This window comes from Xiphias gladius, chromosome 24 (assembly GCF_016859285.1).
Source record: "Xiphias gladius isolate SHS-SW01 ecotype Sanya breed wild chromosome 24, ASM1685928v1, whole genome shotgun sequence".
Lineage (NCBI taxonomy): Eukaryota > Metazoa > Chordata > Actinopteri > Istiophoriformes > Xiphiidae > Xiphias > Xiphias gladius.
In genome coordinates, this window is record NC_053423.1 from 15,887,043 (window position 1) to 15,910,148 (window position 23,106).

The following is a 23,106-nucleotide window of genomic DNA, read 5'->3' on the forward strand; positions in this document are numbered from 1 at the left end:
GGGAGAAACCTCAATGACAAAAAAGCCATAAACACACTGACCACACACACACACACACACACACACATACACACGCAAACACACCGATTGCACACACAAACAGGCATGTAAACACTGACATACCAACATACCAAATAAAGCTGAGTTTTCCAGGCAGGATCTCACACACCTGACGAACCCACACAAAAAGCAAACACACAAACTCACTCTTGGAATGTACCGCACACTCTTCCTGTGAAAATTCAACTGTTTCCTTTATTTTTGGGATTTTTCTACAAGCATTTCGAAAGCCGATTCTGTTATTTTTGTCCACTCTCGGGTTGGGGGGGACAAGGTGGCAGGAATAGGATTTAAAAACGTGTTGAATTTAAAGCTGTAATGTTTTTGGACAAATTAGGACATAATGTTTAGACAAATGATTGCTGATTGACTTTTTTTTGTTTGTTTTCTCTACATTAGCAGATCTGGAAATTGAGATTTATGCTAGATCTGTACATCTGTAGATGAGTTTTTCTTCATTTATTTAGTGTCCACAGCCTTTTTAATTTTAACAGGACCCAGTTTTAGATACATTTTATTACCTCGCGTGCTGGGACACAATCTGTTAGTCTTTTTGTTTTTATTCTATTGGTATTAGCACTCCATCACTTCTTTAACACCTTTGATAGGTAATGTTTCTTTTAAAGCTTTAATAATTGAAACTACTATATAACTAGCAAGTAACCGCAGGCAGTTTGTAGTTATTTCAAGGAATTCACTACTAGTTTTTAAAGTAACTACAAGTAACTTGATACGAGTAGTTTTGAAAGCAGGGAAGTGGTATTGTTTTTTCTTTGGTAGCTACAGGTAATTTGTCAGTGTGTTAGAAGGGGTGCGCTTGTTTTCTTGTTGCGTGCATGCCCTCCACCATGCCTCCCCAGAACACAGAGGCTGACGCTATGCAGGTCGGATCTCTGGAGGGCGGGGTTGACGACAAAAACTCCACAGCATCAGGCTCGGACGAGGAGAAAGGAGGAGCAGGAGGCGCGACGGATGGATTGGGAGGAGGCGGCGGCGGAGGCGGAGGAGGAGGAGGAGGTCGGGGTGGGGAGGAGACAGTGAGCGAAGGATCGATTGAAGGCATTTCTCTGAAGAGATGGGTGATGCACGGGGCTGTGATGTTCGGCCGGGAGTTCTGCTACGCCATGGAAACGGCGCTAGTGACGCCCGTGCTTCTGCAGATAGGTGAGCAAAGGACATCACAAACACAAACCTGCAGCACACAATGTGGATTTTCATATAACCCAGTTGCTTACATTAAAACACTTGTACAGCATATGCAGTGAGTTTGAAAACAGCATCTGAAATCCCCTTCAAGGAGAAATATTTATAACAGCCTTTAAATGTTTTGTTGTTTTACATGAATATTTGCAAAGATACATCAATGCACATCTGTACTTGCTGTCAGGTCTGTTTTATTTCACCTATTTAAGCTGTTGTGGTCAAAGGGGCTGCAACTAATAATTATTTTCATTGTTGAATAATCTTTTTGTTATTTTTTAATTAACCGATGAATTGTTTAGTTGAAGTATAGAATCTCAGGAAATAGCAAATTAGGTTCGTCACAACATCCAAGAGCCCAGGATGATGTCTTAAGATATATTGTTTTATCCAACCAACAGTCAAAAAGCCAAAGATATTCTATTTATTAAAAAGTACATATATAAAAAAGAGAAAAGCAGAAAGACCTCATAGTGGAGAGGCGGCAACCATCTAGTTGAGGAACAGAAAACCAAAGAAAATGTTCGTCCAGAATCTGAGGATTCTTATTCAGGAAGGACATTGCGTCCATACCGATAAATAAAAAGGAATATTTAGAATTAAAAAAAAGCTGTAGTCAGAATATAGTTTGTGAGAGGGAACAGGAAGTCTTGTTGTTTGTCCTGATGTTGTTTTGGCATTTAAGAAGACACCTTGGCAGCTAAAATGTCAGAACATGTATCCCACCTCCTGTTCACCTTGTTCAGATGGACTTCCACTGGATCTGCCAGGTGATTAGCTAGCTTGAACTTTGACTCACAGCATATACACACACACACACACACACCCACACACACACACACACACACACACACACACACACACGCAGACAGACCTCCAGTTGCACTGTGTGTACTCTCATTTGCAACCAGCGTCATCTTTGACAGCCTTTGAGAACAGGCCGAGTCCAGTTTCGTCTGGAGTACACTGAATCCCATACGGGAGGGTGTGAAAAGTGAAAGGGAGGAGAGGAAGAAGGGAACAAGGGGAAGAACATGAGAGTGAGAACAGGAGGGAGCGCGAGGGAGATAAAAGGATGAAGCAGCCGTAACCTTATTTATAATTTAAAGTCACTTACCATGCAACCCCCCCGCTTCCTTTTCTCTCCATATCTCTTTCCCCTCAGTGATGTCGTGTGCTATCCTAGCTTACTTAACCAAGGTGACATGAGTGGCAGGTCGCTCTGTGGCCACCATGACTCCTGGCCGGCTCACCCAGGATGAGCCATCGCAGGGAACCAGGCTTTGAGAGGCTTGGTTCCAATTTTCTGTTGTTTCAAAAGGATGATGCTAAGATCTGCCAAGTGTTGGAAGTTAAAACGATTTCAGCTTTATTCAGAATGTTATTATCTAAGATGTTACCGCAGTAGCAAAAGCCCAGACAATCCTTAAAAAAATTATGGTTAGGTCCATGAAAACAATCCGTACATTTTTAACATAATTACCGTAACCATATATCAGGCTTGTCTCAGACCAGAGGAGTTGCTGTGTGCTTTTTTTGTTATAATTTTAGCCCTGATCTAGCTCCCCTAACCTTTTTATTTGTTCGTTTTTTATACATCAGGATATGTCTGAGACCCTCTTAGTAGATTTTGGAAACTGTTGGGAGGTACAACTGCAACAGATTAGTCAGCTGAAATAAATAAAACCAAATCAGACAGAGTGGTGACTTTGGTGACTAGCTGTGATTCATCACTGATGTGGAGAGTTAATCCCTTCATGTCGGTCTTTTTGTGTCAGGCTGATTGACTGTCTTTCATTTTGACCTTTTATACTGATCATTAGCAGAGAGGACTGCCTTCCATCCAAATAAATTATTATAGATTGCACTCAGTAGTTCCCAGATCTCAAACATGATATAGCTGTCAAGCTGCATGACTGTGCCTGAAATTGGACAGGACTCAGTACATCTGTTCAGATTACAGCCGTTGTTAAGTAACTTATAATAATATCACAGCACTAAATGACCAGCACCATGTTTATTCTGGGAACAGACTTTAAAGCAGCAATCATTTATTTTTCGACCACTTAGGGCAAGGAACAACACAACATTGACATATCATCATCTGTCAAGTTGATTTGTTGAACTTGTAAGCAAAGAGCTGCTTACACCTCCAGCAGACACAGAGCAACATTAGCATTCATTTCGAATTGTGTTTCTGGTCACATGAGGAATAGAAGTTCAATTATATCTCTCCTTTTAGCTCGTTTTTGGTCCTGACCAACTGGTGAGGGAACTACCTGGCTCGTTAGCAGCTAAATGCTTCATTATGTTCTCCAGCCAGTCGCTAACCTTGTCTGTATTCACTTTACTGCTGGGCAGGTAGCATATAGTTGATCTATCAGAGCCTGTTTGTTAAAGATTGTTGCCTGCATTGGCTGGAAACAAGGTTAATGAGAGCTAACCATAAAATTGTGGGCTGTAAAACCAAAACAATGTGCTGAAAGAGGCTAAAATGCTTGGTAAAGCTGGGGGGAGGTGGGGCTACTACACTAGGAGTTCAGAGTGGAAAGTTTTGGAATGATTGCCGTAGTAGTAATGTCCAAAGTGGAAATGAACTCCACCTATGATTTAACCTATAATGGAGAGTTTTCCTCTTCCCTATGTATCCGGATCAGCACCATGGATGTATTAAGATAACTGGATATGCTACGGCAAGAAAGGCTTGTTGCCAATTTGTCCAAGTTGCTAATTGCAATATGCCAACAAAGAAATCCCTTGTGGCTCTAAACCCTTTCCCCATAAAACACCATTGTAAAAATTGTTGAGAGGACCATTGTAACACAGTTGAAAAACTGTTGACAGAACTAACAAGGTGGGAGCAATGCGGAAACAAACTATTAAGAAAAAAAAATGGCTTATGCGCTGGGTGAGCAACAATCGAAGTTGTATGCCCTAAAGTGTGAAGCCAAAGCCACTGTGTTTGCCCCACCCCCACCACTTTCCCCAATCATGCCCAACTTTTCCAAAAAGGTTGGTTTTGTGCAGATTCATTCATGTTTTTAGCATGCTAACAGACATAGTGAGCTGGAAACAAAACCCCCTCCAACTCTTTGGGTGGAGACCCAAGTTTTGGGAATAACAAATATCACCCCCACCCCCAAATGTGGTTAATGCTCCACGCATGCTGGAGACTGGCTGTAGCTACTGGAATTAGCTGGATAGCTGGTAAGCTGGCTGGCTGGCTCGCCCTGAGTGAAACCATTGTGTGTGCAACCCCACAACACTGGGGTCAGAGAAAGAGAGAGTGTATGTGTTTGTGTGTGTGTGTGTGCTCAGCAGACACAGTTGGTCAAGGAGCCCATATTTACACAACCCAGAAAAAGGATAAGAAACTCCTACCTTACAAGGTCCTCTGTGGAGAGCATGCAGAGCTCTTTTATGTTCTGTCTCTGATCTCCTGGCAGCAGTCACTCATGCTAGGATACAGGCTTTTTCTCTAAAGCCAGGGACACACATTACAATTGTTAGGCTGCTTATTGTTAAATTTTAAAGGGTTAAGACTGACCAAGTTGGACCAAGTCTGTTACAGTCTGGGCCAGGTGGTGTTGACAGTAGGGAGATAAAATCATACAGTTTACCTCAGAATACCCCATTGCTCTTTTAGCCTGGGTCTTGACCTCTAAATCATTGCCCACAATTCTGATTTGTTCAGCAATTCAAGTAGGTGTGGTGTAGTTCTTGCTGATTGTTTTTCCCTGGTTTGGAGCAGCTTAAAAAAGTATTTTCGACATTTTTGGAAATAGGCGTAATTGCTCTCTTGTCTAGTGGTAGATGAGAGGTTTGATTGCGCTTCTCATTTCTGTCCATTAAGTATGAGGACTGTGCTGTAGCTACTTCAAAGGGCCAACAAGATGCTCAAGTAACGCAGGACCAAATGTAGAAAAAATAACAACATTAGCTGGCTAACTGGCAGAAGGTGCAGGGCGTTCACCAGAGTGATTTAATTGAGGTTAGTATGGAAAGCTATGGGGCTAGAGCCAGAAGAGGATTAGCTTAGCTATGTATAGAGAAAGATACAGCATGTAACTTTATGTGTACCTATAGGTCGCACAGGCTTGGCAGAGTGAACACCTCTCAAATCTCAACAAGGTGTCCAGCAAGCTGACTGGTTGTTTCAACTCTTGTCAGGACTTGGGGTCCAAACGCAGATGAAGATAAATGTAAATGTACTACATACATGTACCTGAAGGACCGCTGTGAACACTCAGCTATGTGCAGCCCGAAGAAGTATGGTTCCAGGTTTAAAAGGTGCTGGTAGGCAGGTTTTGTGAGATAAGCACAGAAAAAAAGAAGAAATCTGTCATGCAAGAATAACCAAAACTGATCTAACTCTGGCAGAAAATAGTGTTTTCATCTAGGAACCAATCACCCATGATTAGAAGATGATTTGAAATAATAAGTTTTCAGGGCCTTTAAGGCCTGGTCCCATGTTAAGTTGCGAGCCACACAGGCAGCTCAGTGGCATTTTGTAAAGGTTTTACTCCCTGTACAGTGGTTTTATTCTGCCTGTCCTCTAGATATGTTTGCCTTTACTGAAAGTTGCACTCAGTAAGAGCATCACCTAATGACTTAATGCAGCGAACTGTGAGATAAGAGTGAGAGAGATCGAGTTGGTGATAGGAAAGGGATTAAGAAAGATGATGGGGAGAAAAAAGGAGTGAATAGAGTGGGAGCAAGGGAGAGAGAGGAGAGCCTTTCTGAAAGGAGAGAGGAGGAGGGGGAGGAGGAGAAGGACGAGGTGATGAGTGCAGATGGTGTGTTGTGCTGTTCTTTTGGTTTGGAACATGGTACATTACATAACAAGCTTTCTCAGAACTGAGCTCTTAGGGACAGAAAAAGCTTTAAAGTATCATGATAGTCATTGAAAAAAAATCAGAGGGGAAAAAGCTGTCAACAAATGGACAAAACCTTGCTTCTTCATTGACTGCTGAAGCTGCAACAGCTCCATATTAACAGCAGGAAGAGTGGGGTTGTCTCTAAGAATTCAATTAATGCCCATTGTTACAGTTTAGCACATTCACTAGCCTCAGATTAGGGATGGCTTCAAACACAGAAGAATACCTGCAGAAACTAAGCAGTGCAGTGAGTCAAATGAATTAACACACGTATATTTAATTTTCAGTAGCAGAGATTAGGGTTGGCTTCCAACACTAAGCCATTATCCTCATACCTTTACCTTTTCCTCTGTTCTAGTGGACACAGGTTAAAATAATTATATTATACTGGTAGATTATGTTACTGGTGTAAAGAAAAGACTTTCATGGTCATATTAAGAGTGAAGTCAAAGATTTGGTTTTTAGTTTGATTAGACTTGGATGATTTATTTGGCAAAGAGTTGCTGTATTTGTTTCCCTCTGCTAGAGATAGTGCAGATCTCCTAGATGTTTCTTGGTTGCTTGTTTGCTTCTAACCACATTAGACTGGTTGGGTAGCTGGAGCAGCATAATCTGAAGGTGACCCAAAGGTTGCTTTTTCACCATTAGTCTTGTTTATTCTTAATCTGTTTATTGGCTTGCTTGATTAACTAGCTGTGCATGCAGGAGCAGCAGCTATGCCACAAATGCGGTACCCAAAACAGTCGAGGGCTGGCAGCTCTGCAACACTGTTATCCTTCTTTGGAGGCCTTCTTGGCTTTACTAAAGGAGATTACTACAGTCCAACAGGAAATGTCCCTCTATTCATTCAGGTTCTGTGTCTGAAAGCCTTGGCTCAGTGTATTAGTGTCTTGACCTTTACTTCATTTGATTTCTTTGGCTGAACGTCCCACTGTTCTGAAACACTACACGGCCTTAATATTTGCATACCACAACTGAACATGATCATTTAAAAACCGTTCGCAGGTATAAACAAGCACCATTCTTGTGACCCACGCATGAGCATGAGAGAGAGCCCTACAGGACTCACAAATTTGTCTGCAGTTTGTCATTAACAATCGTTAGTGAAATGTGACGTTGCTACCATTTGTAAGCAGTGCAGAATGTTTTTTGCATCATACCAGTAGTCCCTATCAAGTTTTTAATGCTGTTGTTAGTATGGTAAGCTAACATGACTAACTAAAATGACTTCTCTTTCTCTAAATTTTAGCTACATGCTATTTATTGTATCATACTACAAAAATTAAGTATCCCATGTAGCACGCTATTTATTGTGCTACAACTCGGCTTGATCTTGCATTGTTTATGCTAGCATGACAGGTAACATAATCCACTGAGTGATCCCATCATGTTAGCTGGTCTTATCTGGCAGATGACCTTGCATGCGGTGTAATACAGGGTTATATAAATGACTGGCTTGATGTCACACGGTGACTAATCACCATAATCTGACCCAGTCACTCATTGGACAGACTAGATAGAGGACGGAGCAGGTGGATGGATGGATAAAATGTCTTTTGAAATTGTTGCTTCTACCTGGCTGAAGCAGGTAGAAGAAATGGGAATTTATCAAGGGACAGATGTGGGAGAGAGAAAAACACCTATGTAGAGAAAAAGTGAGAACAAGTGAGACACAGGAGCCGCTGACAGTGTGAACTGTATTCTTGCCAGTCTGCAGGTCTTTTAACCACAATCGTCATTCTTCAGTTATCTTTTTACACTTCTGCCTGTGTCCCAGCAGAGAGCGAGAGAGAGAGTGAGAGTGAGACAGAGAGAGAGACAAACACAACAGTCTAGTCAGTTATTTAAAGCCTTCCTATTTATAACAATTTATATAATCGCTGCAGTAACTTTTTGTCATTTATTAATCTTATCACTGTTCCAACACAGAGAGACAACAGGATTTTGGAGAGGGATATTTGCTAACATCACCACCCTTACAGGGCAGGGTTATGGGCTTAATATGATTGCAGTGAAAGACAAGACAAACAGCAACACTAATATGCGATGATTGATGCCAGTGGTTCCCAAAATGTGGTCTGTGGACCAAGAGGGGGTCATTTTACCATAATCAGAAGTGCAGTACAGGTTACATTCATGTGCGTTTGCTTGTGTTTGTGATGTTCAGTACATGCAGAGTCAGCAGATACTTTAGTCTTTAAGACAAAGCCATATTATGTGCATTCATATGGGTGTGCATATTTTTCCATGCAACAGGCAATAAGCTAGGTATGTGAGGGCTATTAGTGTAAGATATGTGAAGAATGCAGAACTGAATGTGTGGCTGTGTGTACGTATTTGTTTGTCAGCACATTGCTCCCCTCCACCCCCCCAGGGAGGTGAAGTCATCAAAAACAAACCACCAGCAGCGCTCTCAGGTGATGACGAGGGACAAAGAAAACATCAGGGGAAGCAAATTCTTTAAATGAGGGCTACAACTAACAATCATTTTCACTCTAATTTCCTTGTATTATTGTTTTGATTAAAAATAGTTTCTCGATCGATGTGCAGCAGTAAAACAGAAACACAGGATCAAATACAAAGCACATAATCACATCATATAAATATAAAGTGAACTGAGTCAAAAACTTAGAGTAAATTAGTTTAAAGCCATTTAAAAATAAGTTACATTATCGGATGATTATAAGAACATAAAATATTTAAAATTTAGATCCTGAAGAGAGTTTAGTCTCTGAAGTGTGTGAATATGATGCTCATTAAAAATCACCTGAGCCACAGTAAAATGTCCTTAAACTGCTTAACAATTACATTCAGTCCATACTCATATTAAACAAAAACAAAACAAACAAAAAAAATTACAACATCACAGTACACGGTGGTTAATGTTGGCAAACTTTAGACGAATATTATGTATCTGGCATTACTAAGTCAGTTCACTGACTTTATGCTGTACTCGATCCCCAGTTACATCACATTGTTGCATTCACTATTATCTTACAGTTGTCACTTGTAGCCACAGTGGTCGCTGTTCATCAAAAGAAACTGACTCCATTTACATTTCATGTGTTTGATAAGAATATTAGGTTGAATATTACATGTGTCAAATGGCCATCAGATAATACTAAATTTAGCAAATGTTAATTGACAGCCAGAAACTGTTAGATATTTTATTACAATTGTGATTATTTTAATTATTTATCAGTTGACTCGCAAGCTAATTGTTTCGCACTGCAGACAGCCAGGTAGAGTTGCCATGTGTTGTTGTAGTTATCAGATGTTTTGTCTGTGTAGATCCCCGCGAGTGTGCATGCGCACGTAGCTCATGTGGGCTATCGAGCTCCCATCACAGATGTTTTGTTTGATAAGATTCGTGTGGCCTCCGGTGGGCCCGGTGTGGAAATAGATCAGATGTAAACACTACAGCCACACTGCAATAACACTTCACCTACGGCTTGTCCACAACGTCACAGCACGTAACCTCTGAACTCAGCATAGGTCACAAGACAAGGCTAATGGGACATGAAACCTCTGCTGAATCAAACGAGGGTGCCTGAATCACCCCGAAGCCCTCTGACACAACATACATTGTGAAATGATAAATCCCAACCCCATCCTGATCCTGAGACCACCAAATGAGAGCAAAGACAATTCCATCAAAGATAAAAATCTTGTATTAAGATTAACTAATTACTAAATAAAATATAGTGCAAAAATATAGATTTGTGAACATGAAGAATCTTTGCCACAAAACTGGGCCCGAATTAATTGAGCTGTCAAGGAATAAATGCAATAATGAATTATTACTGTTTCTGTGTCATTTTTCCACTTGACATTTTTTTTTTTAACATCTAAAATACAAAATGAGTTGGACTGTAGTACACTACAGTCAAAGTCAGTCAGTCAAAGTGACTAGAAAATCTATAAAACCCGACAGCATGACACACATACCCATGCACATAAACACACACACAAGGCCTAATAGCAGCCAGCCAGCACACAAGCAAGTGGCTGGCCTCAGGGTTATTTTGTGTGTGTGTGTGTGTGTGTGTGTGTGTGTGTGTGTGTGTGTGTGTGTGTGTGTGTGTGTGTGTGTGTGTGTGTTTAAAAAAGGGGAAGCATAAAAACATCTGCTCTCTCTCACTGACTCTCGTTGACTTTGACAGTAAATAATTGCGATGACGCATGGGTGAATAGTTACAGAATAATCTTGTATGGTCATATATCCAGTACTAGTAGTAATGTTGTCATGGGCTATTGTCAGATTTTAAGTTTTGGGGCGCCACTAGTGCTGTGTGGTAGCTGTTTTACTGTCATATATAATTTTTCCTAGGAAAGCTCATGATACTTCACCCACACTCCAGGAATTTATTATCATGGTTTCCATTTCTGCATGTGTGACAAACAAATTGCAGAAGGCCCTATAGTTTTCAAAAACATTACTTCTACCAGGCAGCACTGCAACCACCCATGAGGTATGTTTTAGGGTAGAAAACTAAAGTCAAATCAAGAGTGTCCTCCTGGTTAAATCAAATCTTCTGCCAGAAATGAATCAGTAGTGTCTCTTATTACCCTCAAACAATTTTCAGCCACGTTTAATCATTTTATTTGTTTACTTAAGGGAACTCATAAACATGTGTATTACCAACCAAATTTAATATTCCTTCAGACAGTTTGAATTAAAGCCAATCACTGCTGATTGCCTTTATCGATCACTTCTCTGATAGGGAAAGGACAGTCATTGATGTGAGCCTTCTGTGTGTGATAGGTCAGTCGTAGCCAGGGGCCCGCCTCCCTGCTGTCAGTCACATATGGTTGTATATTAATGTAAATGGCAGATGGTAGAGGCAGTGCACAATTAATACATGTAAATAAGCATTTGCTACATTTAACACTTTAAACTTCTTTCTCAGTATCTGTCTCTCTCCCAGTAGGAGTTCAGTTTACTGCAGTGGTGTTACATAACCCTGCTGACTAGAATCAGCTGTGTGTGTGTCTGTGCATGAATGCAGGCTTCATGCAATTTTAATGCCACCTTTTAACTCAAAGAGGGACGGTTGGTAGGTTTTTATTTATTTATTTATTTAGTCATTTCACACTCATTTCCACTCATATCCACATTTATTGAATATTGCTAATCCTGTTCTGTGTTGATAGAACTGAATGGATGACCCCAAAACTAGTTTCCACTCGATGTAAAACAGGATTGTGTGTGTTTTTGTGTGTGTGTGTGTGTGTGTGTGTGCGCATTTGGGCGCTGGCCTTGCAGTATGTGTGTATGTACAAAGTAAAGCCCATCCTTTGTGTGCTCTGAAGAATGACATTAACAGTCTTTGAGGATATACAAACACTGGAGTTGGGCTCAGTCCTTATTCAGTGCAATAATTTCAAATATATATGAAAATAATCTGCTTGAAGCTACACTCATTCATTTTATTTTTCTTTGACAATGTTCTTGAGGTGTTTTACCACTATTGTTCTGCTTTGATTTGATTAGCAATTTTTTTGTCATCAGCTGTGCTACACACGTCCATGCATCACTCAGTATTTCACTCAACTAGGCACCTTGTTAATAATGACCTTGGTTGTGCAGCTTGTGTGCCTTATGTCTGCATTTGCTGGCGTGTGTCTGGGTACTGGAGACTGTGTGCGCCTGTTGTGTGATTGATGTTCAAACCGTCTCTTGGTGCCAGGAAGTACAATGACTCACTCCTTTCTCTCCTACTGTCTGTCTCTTTCTGTCTCTTTCCTTTTCTTCTGTCATTTTATTATCCTTGTGAGCATAAATGTTGGCTGAAGTTGCATTTGCTCCTATCTGAGCAGTGTTTGGGTCACTAGTTTTCACAAATATCAGGATTATCTGTGTGGGTTAGAAAGCTGTCAGCTCAACATTACAGTGCCTATAAAATGTGTGTGCGCTCCATGAACTTGAACTAACATTTTTGGTTTTACAACTTGGAATCATTGTGGATCAATTAAGATTTCTTTAACACAGATAATCGGAAATGAATGTACAAATTGATTGACATTTTACCACAAAAAATTTAAAAGTTAAAAGTTAAGATAACTCCTTGTTTTAATCTGTTAGCCATATTGTGTCAAATAAATGTGTACTGGATGTTTTCCTATCAAACAAACATTATAGGACAAAAGGTTTAGCTTTACTCTTAAATTTTAACATTTTATGTTACTTTTTACAAGGTTTCACACACACAAAATGGGATAAAAGGATTATAAAATAAAGCAAGCACCATTTAAACATCTGGTAAGATCATTTGTGTATTATAGTGTCTCATGTCACTGTAGCCTCTCGAGATCAGAATGCAGAGCTTTTACTGGTATCGTGTGAGATACAGCGTCCTCAGCTGAAAAGCATTAGAAACAATTATAATGTGATAACACTGCAAATATGCAGCTGCTGAGCCGTTGACCTTATAAACAGTACAGGCCTAGTTTTGTACTGAACTGAACTAAAGACAGTCAGAAGCAGTTTTTCAGAGTCACGGCGGTCTGATCGATTACGCGTTTGCTCAGTGGTGACTGATGGTCATTGAGTAAGAATCACTTTAAATCAGCAAAGTCTGAAAATAATTCCTTTTCTACACTGTATGTATTAGCACAGAGCCCAGAGAGTATTGTCCAAGAGGATTCTTGGAAATGAAGTAAGTCACTGACTGAAGTCAAGGAGGACAAGGCAGGCTCAGGGGAAACAGGTACACCATGACTATAAATTAGAACAAAAATGTCCTTTGAAACTGGATTTGTCCTTTAATTGTCCGTCACACTGCGATGCCAACGGGCTTAAAACCCCAACGTGTAATCTTTTTGAGATACACTCTCTCAAATAATTGAAGAAATAAGTTGTTATTTTAAGAAAGTGAGCATTATTTTTCTTTACAAGTATGCACGCAGATATTGCTGATGTAAACAAACCTTTAACAGCATCAAAAATCAATAACTTAGATTTATTTATTGTCTCAAACACCTGCCTGAGATATTGATTTTTTTGTTGGGGCAGCAGCTAGTCGTTTGCATGCATTTTAGATGATGGATTGTCCCTTTATATAAAGCAAAATAGGAAAACGACCTATTTAGCAGCAGATACAGAGACATGGGCCTGTGTGTGCTGAGAAAAACTCTGCAGTCTTCAGAGTTGGCATAAACCTACAACCAGAAGCTTATCAATAATAAAATATTGATGTTAATATTTGAAATCTGGTCCCTCAGACCATCTGTCACAAACCACATTTCTTTCTTTTCTTTCCTTTCTTTATTCCTCTCTGAATAATACACCTGACTCAGTTCATATGTTTTGTTTATTCAAAAACACCTGCTTCCTCCTTTCCTTTCCTCATGCTCTCTGTCTCTCATTCTGTCTCTCACCCTCCTTCCTTCCTGCCCACTTTCTCCCTTCGTGACCGCTGCCCTACTCTCACTTTCACACCATTTCTCTGGCTCTTTTCGGAGGCGCTTGTCATTTTTCTTGTGGTTTTCTCACGCCAGCGCAGGATATGAAAGGATTGTTTTGTGTTTATGGGAAAATGAGAATGAGAGGGATTGGAACAGAGGGTGAAAGAGAAGAGAGGTGAAGGGAAAGAAGGAGAGAATGAGACTGATGTTTGTTGGTTCTTCCGGAAAAAGTCAGCTGTTTGGTTTCAATTCAGAGCTGATGAGAGGTTGGAAGGAGATATTCTAGTTTTGTTTGTCGAGCAGGAGATGCTCACTTTTAGTTCATTGTGTGAGAGAGGATGAGTGAGAGGACAAGGGCGAGCTGGAGAGAAGGATGGAAAGATGTAGACGCGAGGATCGGGCGATGGTGGATTTTGTTTACTGGGCAGGAACACAACATTGTTATGGTCATGAGAGGTGGAGGAGAAGATTCAGAGAGGTGGAGGAGAAAAGATCAGATACAGTATATACCTTGTGCAATCCTGTCTGTCCGCCCCGGCATTGTGGCGTGATGCGAACCCTGGTCTCAGATGTAACAGTCCCCCAATTCAAAAACTATGTTGCCTCTGAACATAATCCAGCCAGCGATTATGATTCCTTCGAAATTTATTTGCCTTTGCAGTTTAATTGTACATAAACACTAGAAGAAAGGGTTGCCTCATGACACATAATCATGGCATTTAAAGGAGAATTTGTACTCACTGTGTAATTCAAATTACCCAAAATAAAACTGAGTGAAACTGACGTGTAAGGGCGTGGATGTAGGGTGTGTCAACATTGAAAGGCGATTTACCACATAGACAGTGGGTTGAGATGTATTTGAAAGTCAAGCAGTTGTACAGAGTAAGGAGAAAAATCAAGAAGGATTAAAGGATAAGATTGGCAGCTTTATATATTTATATCATTGTCAGCAAATCCCATGACAAGACCAAAAACAACAGTGCATTAGTCCGTCTCTCGTCTCTCTATGGCTCTTAGCACCCATCTATTCCTACTGAAGAAGCCAATTTAAAAAAAAAAAAAGGCTCACAAATATAGAGTTTCATTTATAATAAAAGGTTAAATGATTTCTTGAGCCTGCAGGGCGACATCTAAAACCTGTAGATTTTAGCAGACGGGATTAAATAGTGCATTTTTAGGAAACTACTTTCAGAGGTGGATAAATACACATTCAGTGCGAATGTGATTATGCAGGAGCAGGATGGGGTGGGACCGACTGAAAATAAAATACCCATGTTCATGGTAATAAATGAACATGTCAGCCAGTGCAATGGTGTGACTCATTAATGTTATTTTAATAGCTTTTGGACAACAATGGAGTTCTGTGGCTCAGAGGAATAAGATATATCAGTCTTTGGATACACACACAATACAAACGCTGAGTGCACTTTATTAATATTAGTCTCCCAACGTTTGAGCATTTTTTTTTTTTTTTAAAGAAATGAAATGTAAGTACACATCTCACCAGCTAAGCGGGATCATCTGACAGTCCAGAAAAAAAGTTAAACCGGTTCTGACTCCTTGTCCATCAAAAAAGGTTGAAGGCTCATGTCATCATCAGCTCTTAACAGTCAACGGACAGCTGTCATTGATTATTAATCAGACATCACCTAGATATACTATATTAAGTTCCGCAGATCACTAATAAGCCACCATAAGTTTTTATTTAAATTCAACTACCGTACGTTTGGGACAATGATTACAGTTGGCAATCGTGTTTACAGTATTCTCCTGTCAAGTCAGCCAATTGGCCATGCGCCTACATATTTACATGAGATTTAGCATTTTTCTAACAGTAAAATAAACATTTTTTGTTTTTATGTGATTTTCAGGGGCTAAATCATTTTCAGATTTCCAGAACAGCAGAATACAGAGGCCACTTTCTACAAGTTTTGAAACGTTTTTGTAGCATGTGTACAATTTCAAAACAAATCACACAAGAGCAAAAACAGACATACAGTAATCCTTGTTCAAGTTCTTCCTGAAAACAAGTAGAGGACTGTTGTGAAAATTTAAAGCTAAGATGGGAGGACTCGTGGTATCCATATCAACTGATAACAAACTTTCTTTGAAGAAGAAAACAGTGGGCTTCACTTATTTAACATATTTTCTGAAATTAAAGTCTGCAGGTATTTGGACGCACAAGTAATGTTGGAGTTAGCGGCAACCCGGAAAGATTTAATTCCTGGTTGATTCGGTGCTACCTGTAGTTTCTGGTGATGAAAGCAAATTTGATTTAATACTATAGGTCACAAAATTCGGGGGGCCGCAAAACAAACTATTGTTGTTTTAATAAAGAAGTTGGGCAATAAATTGCCTTTTTCCATCATTCTGTGAACAACCAAGATCTGATTTTATGCCGCACCCAGCATGAGTCTGCGAACAGCAGGGCACAGTGAAAAACGGATTAGCTCGATTAGAAGTTTGGGGTGTTCAGCCCGTTGCCTGCAGCTCTTCATCTAACAGCTCACTGTGGCTGCTCCTTCTTGTTCCATTACTCCCCTGCAATATTTCAAACTGATCTGCTGTCCAAAAATGACCATTGTCTTGTTCTGTAGATGCATTTTTGATGAATGATGGCCGTAAGTGCTAAGCTCACTGAAAAACATATTACATTTCCTGTGACTACTTCATAATAAAAATAATAATCAAGTCAGTTATAATCAAATCAGTTAAAGGCTTATAATGTGAAACTGCAGCCGTAGGAAGTTATCGGTTTTACATTTACAGTAACTTAATACAACATTTTTTCCAGGAATGTCGTCACAGACACCCAGTTCGTAACACTGCAAATATATAAATATTGCAGTACTTTCATCAGCGGGCCATAGGCTCAGTCACTGTTGTGTTACCTCATTCAGCGATAGATAGTGACTTAGCAGGAATTTATTGAAATGAAAATCCCACCTAATGGGAAAAAGTCTTTTGTCCATTAAATTCTGGGTCATGTGATTCTACAAGACATTGTTTTCCCCTATTTAAGTATTTTGGAAATACAACAACTAAGTGTTTTCCTGGTTTTTACATTAAGATTTTTTTTTTTTCCATTCAGTTATATTTTGGTGAAACCTCCCCCCACGTCAAGCGATGTCTAATCCAGGATTTAAAACAATCGGACAAACAATTGGAATGACAAAGTTTTTCTATTATATTTCTATGTGCAGGGACAACATGGAGAAACACACAAAGTCTATGCAGAATTTGTGATGAATGGGCAGTCTGTGCTCCCAACAGTCACACATTGAGTTCCATTTTTAGTATGTGTGTGTGTGTGTGTGTGTGTGTGTGTGTGTGTGTGTGTGTGTGTGTGTGTGTGTGTGTGTGTGTGTGTGTGTGTGTGTGTGTGTGTGTGTGTGTGTGTGTGTGTGTGTGTGTGGAGGAAATGGACATAGTAAAAATGAGCGCTTTGATGATAGATGGAGCAGACTGTAAATTTTTGTTTCCCACGATCAATCAACAACACTCACTGCTGTCTGACAGCCTGAATATGAACTTTTTTCTGTCGGTCTCTCCATCCTGCCGGCTTTCTCCCTCTCTGTCCGGCACATTTCCTTCTCCTTCTCTCACATTATCCTCTCTCTCTCTCTCTCTCTTTGCCCTCCCTTTTTGAATTTCTTTGATCTTAATCCTTTCTCACACTCCTTCTCTCTCTCTGTTTCTCCCTCCCTTGTCTCTTGCTGCACTCATTTCTTTTTCTCTCTTTCTAAAATACTTCCTGCGTCTCGATTCTCTCAGTATTGTTCCCCGTGTATGTGTGTGTTTGCATATACAGTATGTGTGTGGGAACTCAGCTGTGTGTGTGTGTGTGTGTGTGTGTGTGTGTGTGTGTGTGTGTGTGTGTGTGTGTGTGTGTGTGTGTGTGTGTGTGTGTGTGTGTGTGTGTGTGTGTGTGTGTGTGTGTGTGTGTTTTATTTTGACAGGTGTCTGTGCATGTGTGTGGGAAAAGAGGCATGTCTTTATTTACTAGGTGTTGACTGTTTTTCTGTGTTGTGTGTGTGTGTGTGTGTGTGTGTGTGTGTGTGTGTGTGGGAACTGTTTACTAGAAACTGTTTTCCTGTTTTGATGTTGACAAAACTTACAGACAGACAGACAGATTCCTATCTGCCGCTTTGTCTCCAACTTTATGGCTGTGCCACTGTTTTAACAGGTTTTGTGTGTGTGCCTTTTGTATGTGTATGTGTGTATTCCTTCTACTCAGTGCCTTGTTTTTCTGGGTACAAATGCATACATAGGTGCGTGTGTGTTTATGTATAGCTTTGTGTGTGTGTGTGTGTGTGTGTGTGTGTGTGTGTGTTTTGAGGCAGAAAGAAAAGACTGAAAGGAGTAGATAAAAATAAAAATGAGACAAATGGAGAGAAACAAAGCTTTCCTTAGTCCGATAAAACCCCACAACAGGAAGCCCTGTGTGAATGACACAGCCATATTAGGAGCCAGGAAGCGACGGTGATGGAGTCTCCGTGGTGACAGGGTTCCCAAGACCTGGTCACCACGGCGACAAAGGGTCAAGCCCTGTTTATGGCCGTCTCACGACAAACACAGAGGTCAACAGGAACGTGGCCTGTAAAGTTTGAAGAGAGGGCGTAGTGTTAATGTGATGCTCCTGACTGATTCTGCATTGCCACAAGTCCTAGTATAGTTCAAAGTCAGTGTGATGGCGTTTGGGATCTCTTAATGAATATCACAGATTGTGGAGTTTGTAATCACTGTGGTGTATTGGTTAGAAGACGCTCCAGAGGTTTCCTTTACTTTACTAGAAGGCCGTACAGGTTTACATTTGCTGTTTGTGGTTTCTAAAATAGCAGATAATAACAGAAATATCACAATAATTAACTATAATATAACACACGATGCATAGTTAATTAGTTACACTGAGAGTTCCTTAAAACTTTGTCCACAGGGTGACAATACAACATGAAATATACTAATATAAGTAATCTCAAAAGAGACTAAAGTGGACAGCCAAACTATGAAGTAAGAAAACCTCTATAAAAAGCTACTGTAGCAAAGTATTAAGTCGTAAGATGACACAAACACAGTGTATCAGATTCTCACACTGAGGAATAAGAATAAGACTGCAAATATATATGTTAATGCTCAGTTAAAATGGGGGGAAAAAAGTTTCAAATGTCATAAATAGCGATTCAATTAAACTCCTACTGGCACTGTCTGCTGAGCCACATGTGGTCATCTTGTCTAGTAAGTCAAGTCACACACATAAAAACACTGCACACTCACTCATTCCACATTTACAGTACAAAACATACTTACATGTTCACTGATACACGTAACCTCCTATACAGGCAGAAAGACACCTCGTGTCCCAAAAATATTGTATATCCCAAACTAAACGAGCCAATTAAACTTTCAAAGGATGAGATTGCTTGTATAGTGTATATAGTACCAGTACAGTATGCTGTCCACTGGATATATACATCAATAAATTGTCGAGTAAAATTAATCGGCAACTATTTTGATAAGTGATTTCTTGTTTTAATAATTTTTCAAGCTAAATTAGCAAAGTTGGCAGGTTCCAGGTTCTCAGATGTGAGGATTTACTGCTTTTCTTTGTTTTATGTGTTACAGACACAACAAGCAATTAGAAGACATTACTTCGGCCTGTGGGAAACTGCGGTTGCCATTTTTAACTAGTATTCAATATTGTATACACAAAACAATTATTCAATCAATCAAGAAAATGATTGGCAGCAATGTAAATTCAGTCCAGTTTTTTGCCATGGAGTGACAGTTTTTATAGTTTTTCAATGATCCATTGTTATTTGCAGGTGTTAGGTGTTTTGTATTCCGATGTCCCTTTACCTCTACTGGCTTCACTGCTTCTTTCACTAGCAAGATAGATGAGGCATTCTGTTCTCACAATAATATTGAACTTATAGTAACGGCCATCATATTTTCATAATTAAGCGGACTGAGAGTTTTTCTTAATGCAGGCAGTTTTCAGTGTTCAGTGCACATGATTCAAGTGACTCACGACAGCAGCAGTGTGGTAAAAAATTCCGACAACGTTGACTTAGACAGGCCTCTAACCTTGGTTAAAACTAACTTGCCGCAGCCTGCAGCTACATCACAGTGAAAGGCATTGCAATCTATCAATCAATTTTGGTGCCCAAAAGACTCGCCTTAGTCTCAGTCTCATGCTTCTGCAGCAGTCTATCCCTGCTGAACTCTTTATTGTTTCAGCTAAGGATCGACAAAGGCATGTGGCACTATAACCCACAAAGTTCTGGTATCTATGTGGTCAAGTGGTTTAAGGTGCATATCGTGTATTAGCAACACCTACGGTTCTGTTCCTGCTGGAAATCTTTCTTATCTCTCTGTACTGTTGACTAACGAATTTAGGACAATATTTTTATATATAAATATATATATATATATATATATATATATAAATATATTTAAAAAAAGATGATGCTAAGATGGGAAAATGCCCATTTTAAATTGGGACTCCCAATATTTTAACTTTTAATGATGATGATCAGTAGAAATCATCGTTCTTGACTTTTTGGCTCAGACTGCGAGACGACTACGGACCATAACTTCTGCCACAGAGAAACGTGATTCATCAGCAGCAGTATGGAAATTACCATGATTGCAGCAGCAGCTAGGTTTTAACATGACAGCAGCATTTTGCAAACAAACAACCCCCCCGCAAAACTCCAAGCTTGCAGCAAATCTCAAAAACATGCTGACAACAGCTTCATCAACATCAAGCTCAAGGACGCAGACATTTTTGAGTCAGGCAAGATTTTCCCGAAAATACCAACCGAATGAGCTTTTTGTGTATTGTGTTGTTGGCCGAGAACCAGTCAAATTCTTATACTGGATGTACTCCCTCAGTCAGCATGTAAACTTTCCAGACAGACCGGGTCACACCTCAGACTATTCAGTGACTGTGCTGATATAAAGTGCTGTTATGGGTCTGTGCAGGAGGTGGGGACATGTCAGACAACCTCTTTATAATTAGATATCATGGCACTCAGGTATTGATGTTTGTGTCATTAAAGAGGTCCATTTGAGAAATATGAAAGTGCATTTTGAATTTATAAGAGCATAATATGTCCTCGCTATTAAATTAGGTGCCATCAGCTCTGCAGCTTTCTTCCCTCTTTGTTTCTTTTGTTCACTGAGGAATGAATTATCAGTGTCATCTTCCTCTAATTAATCTACAGCATTTCCACATCTCTACTGTAGATGTAACGAAAAGTAAGAGGGATTAAAGGCTTTTACTATTTACAAAGATTGGAACAAACTCACAAATAACTTTTTGTGTGTCTGTGTGCAGTTTCTGAGTAGTAAGGTTAGCCTGTTTGTTTTTGTTTTTTTTTCTTTAACAATACCTCTTTCTCAGATGACGAAAGACAGAGACAGTTAATAGATGTTTTACTGCCTCAACATGTGTGTCACTGGTGGCCTCTGCCCAAACTGGCCTTTGTGCAATTTCCTGGTTTAATAAGATAAAAATATATTTTCTTATTTCTTTAAGAGTAAAATGGGTAAATGTATTCATTTCCAAATGTTGAAATTTGAAAGGTGTGGGGTTTCAGATGCTGTTTGATGATCTGATCAGCATACTAACCTCTTAAGTTTGTGAAGGTCAAAGGTGTAATACCCAAACTCTAAGCAGAGCTATTGGTCATTATTTGAGCCAGCTTAGGCTGGGATACCTTCAAACTTCAAGCAGAGACATTAAAAAGAGTGGGACAGACGCCATTAGTAGACATTTTTAGTGTGTCTCTTCCTATCTCTATATCTTGTTTGTTTATGGAAAGGACTGTGTGGCAGCAATGAATTTATTTTCAGTGAGCTGCATTAAGTGGCCGTTTGACATCAGTCAGACAATGATAAAGTTTTGATTTAATTATTTGTGATTCAGCTGACTTGACTTAGCTCAAAGACTGTCTGCCTCCTCAGGACTCCTCCTCCTCCTCCTCCTCCTCCTCCTTGTTCTTCTCAGCGGCTCAGTGTCCAAGTCGGCGTCTAAGGGGCATAGTCTGATGTTGTTTTGGCTTCGATGATGCATGGGTGTGTGATGACTCATTTTATTAATGTGTAAAAAATGTGGGAGATTACACTTTTCTGAGTAACAAATAATAGAAATGCCAACTTTTATTATTTTTTGAGTAATGTTTTAATTATGAGATCAATGGGCAAGACAAGACTAATAAACATCTTTAGTGTTCAATTTCATAATCTCGGTTGTAAAATATTCTTGTAAAATAGACAGGTTAATTGTAGTGGTCTTTGTGGTGATTCACAAATAAAAGTAGTTTAGTTAAGCATTTAATTAGTTGAATGAATTTAAAGACTAAGTCCTAGTCCAGTGTTGCTGATGTGCAAAAGAATTTAGTCTAGATTTTGTCAGAGTTGTTGGCAAAGTTCATAAATTTATGCCCGCAGGCTTTTTTTCTGCTGTAACCGTCAGCTATACTTGGATCAGGTTTTCAAACTGTTAGGAACAAAAATCCTGTTTCATGCTTTAGATTGACTCACAGCTTTGATAAAGACAGGGTGATTAACCTTCTACCCAACCACTCACGCTGTGTAAGAAACAGGTGTTGGTCCTTACTCATACAAGGACAATACAGGATCCTGATTGGATGACGTCACTTTCTTTTGCGTCCGATATGAAACTGTGCAGAAGGTTAATATCTTAATTATATGAAGTATAATAAAGTGTATTTTTATAGTAACAGAGGATTTGAATTTCAGTTAAATTTGGACCTTGAAAGACAAATAATGGCAAAAATAAGTCCTTTTTTCTCTTGAGGCCGTATAACACTTAATAGATTTATTTTTTTTAACTAAATACTTATTGTAAATATTTTGCAAAACAGATGCTTAATGGGACTTTAATATAGTCTCATTCTGGGGCTATATAGTATGCTCATATTGTAAGGTGATAATGGAAAAGAATAATTAAAACTATATTTCAGTCTTCAACATATTTAGGAAATATACCAATCTTTGTCTTTAAAAAATAGCACTACAGTTTACTTCAGTTGTAGTCTCAGGTCCCGATGTACGTGTGATTTAGTGAACTAATGTCTACTGAACTGCAAATGTACCCGTGTGCACGAATGTGTATTCCACTTGTGTTTCCCTTGTCCTTTATGAGGTTTTATGAGGAGTTAATTATGATCTGGTTTTGTTAGCAATGGAGTCTGTGTGTGATGGGTTTACAAGGTGTTGTCTGACATTATTCAAAGGTATTGAAAGCATGTGTGCTGTACAGTGTACAGTATGTTTTTCCATTATGTTGCTGCATCCTGTGTGTGTGTGTGTGTGTGTGTGTGTGTGTGTGTGTGTGTGTGTGTGTGTGTGTGTGTGTGTGTCTGTCTGTCTTGGTTATTAGTTATTTCCATCGACCGATCCTAATCTGAGAACCTGTCATGCATCGTGTGTGTTGGTAATCCTCACCTGGTTTGCAGCAGTGGAAAAGTCAGGCACAAAAATAATTACATGTGTTGGGCAGTAACAAGGAGACATGAAATGGATATTCTTTTAA

At 39.5% G+C, this 23,106-nt stretch overlaps 1 protein-coding gene across 1 annotated transcript in view; it reads left to right on the top strand.

Annotated features, from left to right (window-relative positions):
• The first annotated feature begins 5 nt into the window (after positions 1-5).
• Positions 6-23,106, top strand: part of LOC120786136 (solute carrier family 45 member 4) — a 38,634-nt gene continuing 15,533 nt past the window's right edge. Inside the window, exon 1 of the mRNA XM_040121316.1 lies at positions 6-1,224. Coding sequence (XP_039977250.1) covers positions 897-1,224 — 328 coding nt within the window. The 5' untranslated portion in view covers positions 6-896. The remainder of the gene's footprint in view (positions 1,225-23,106) is intronic.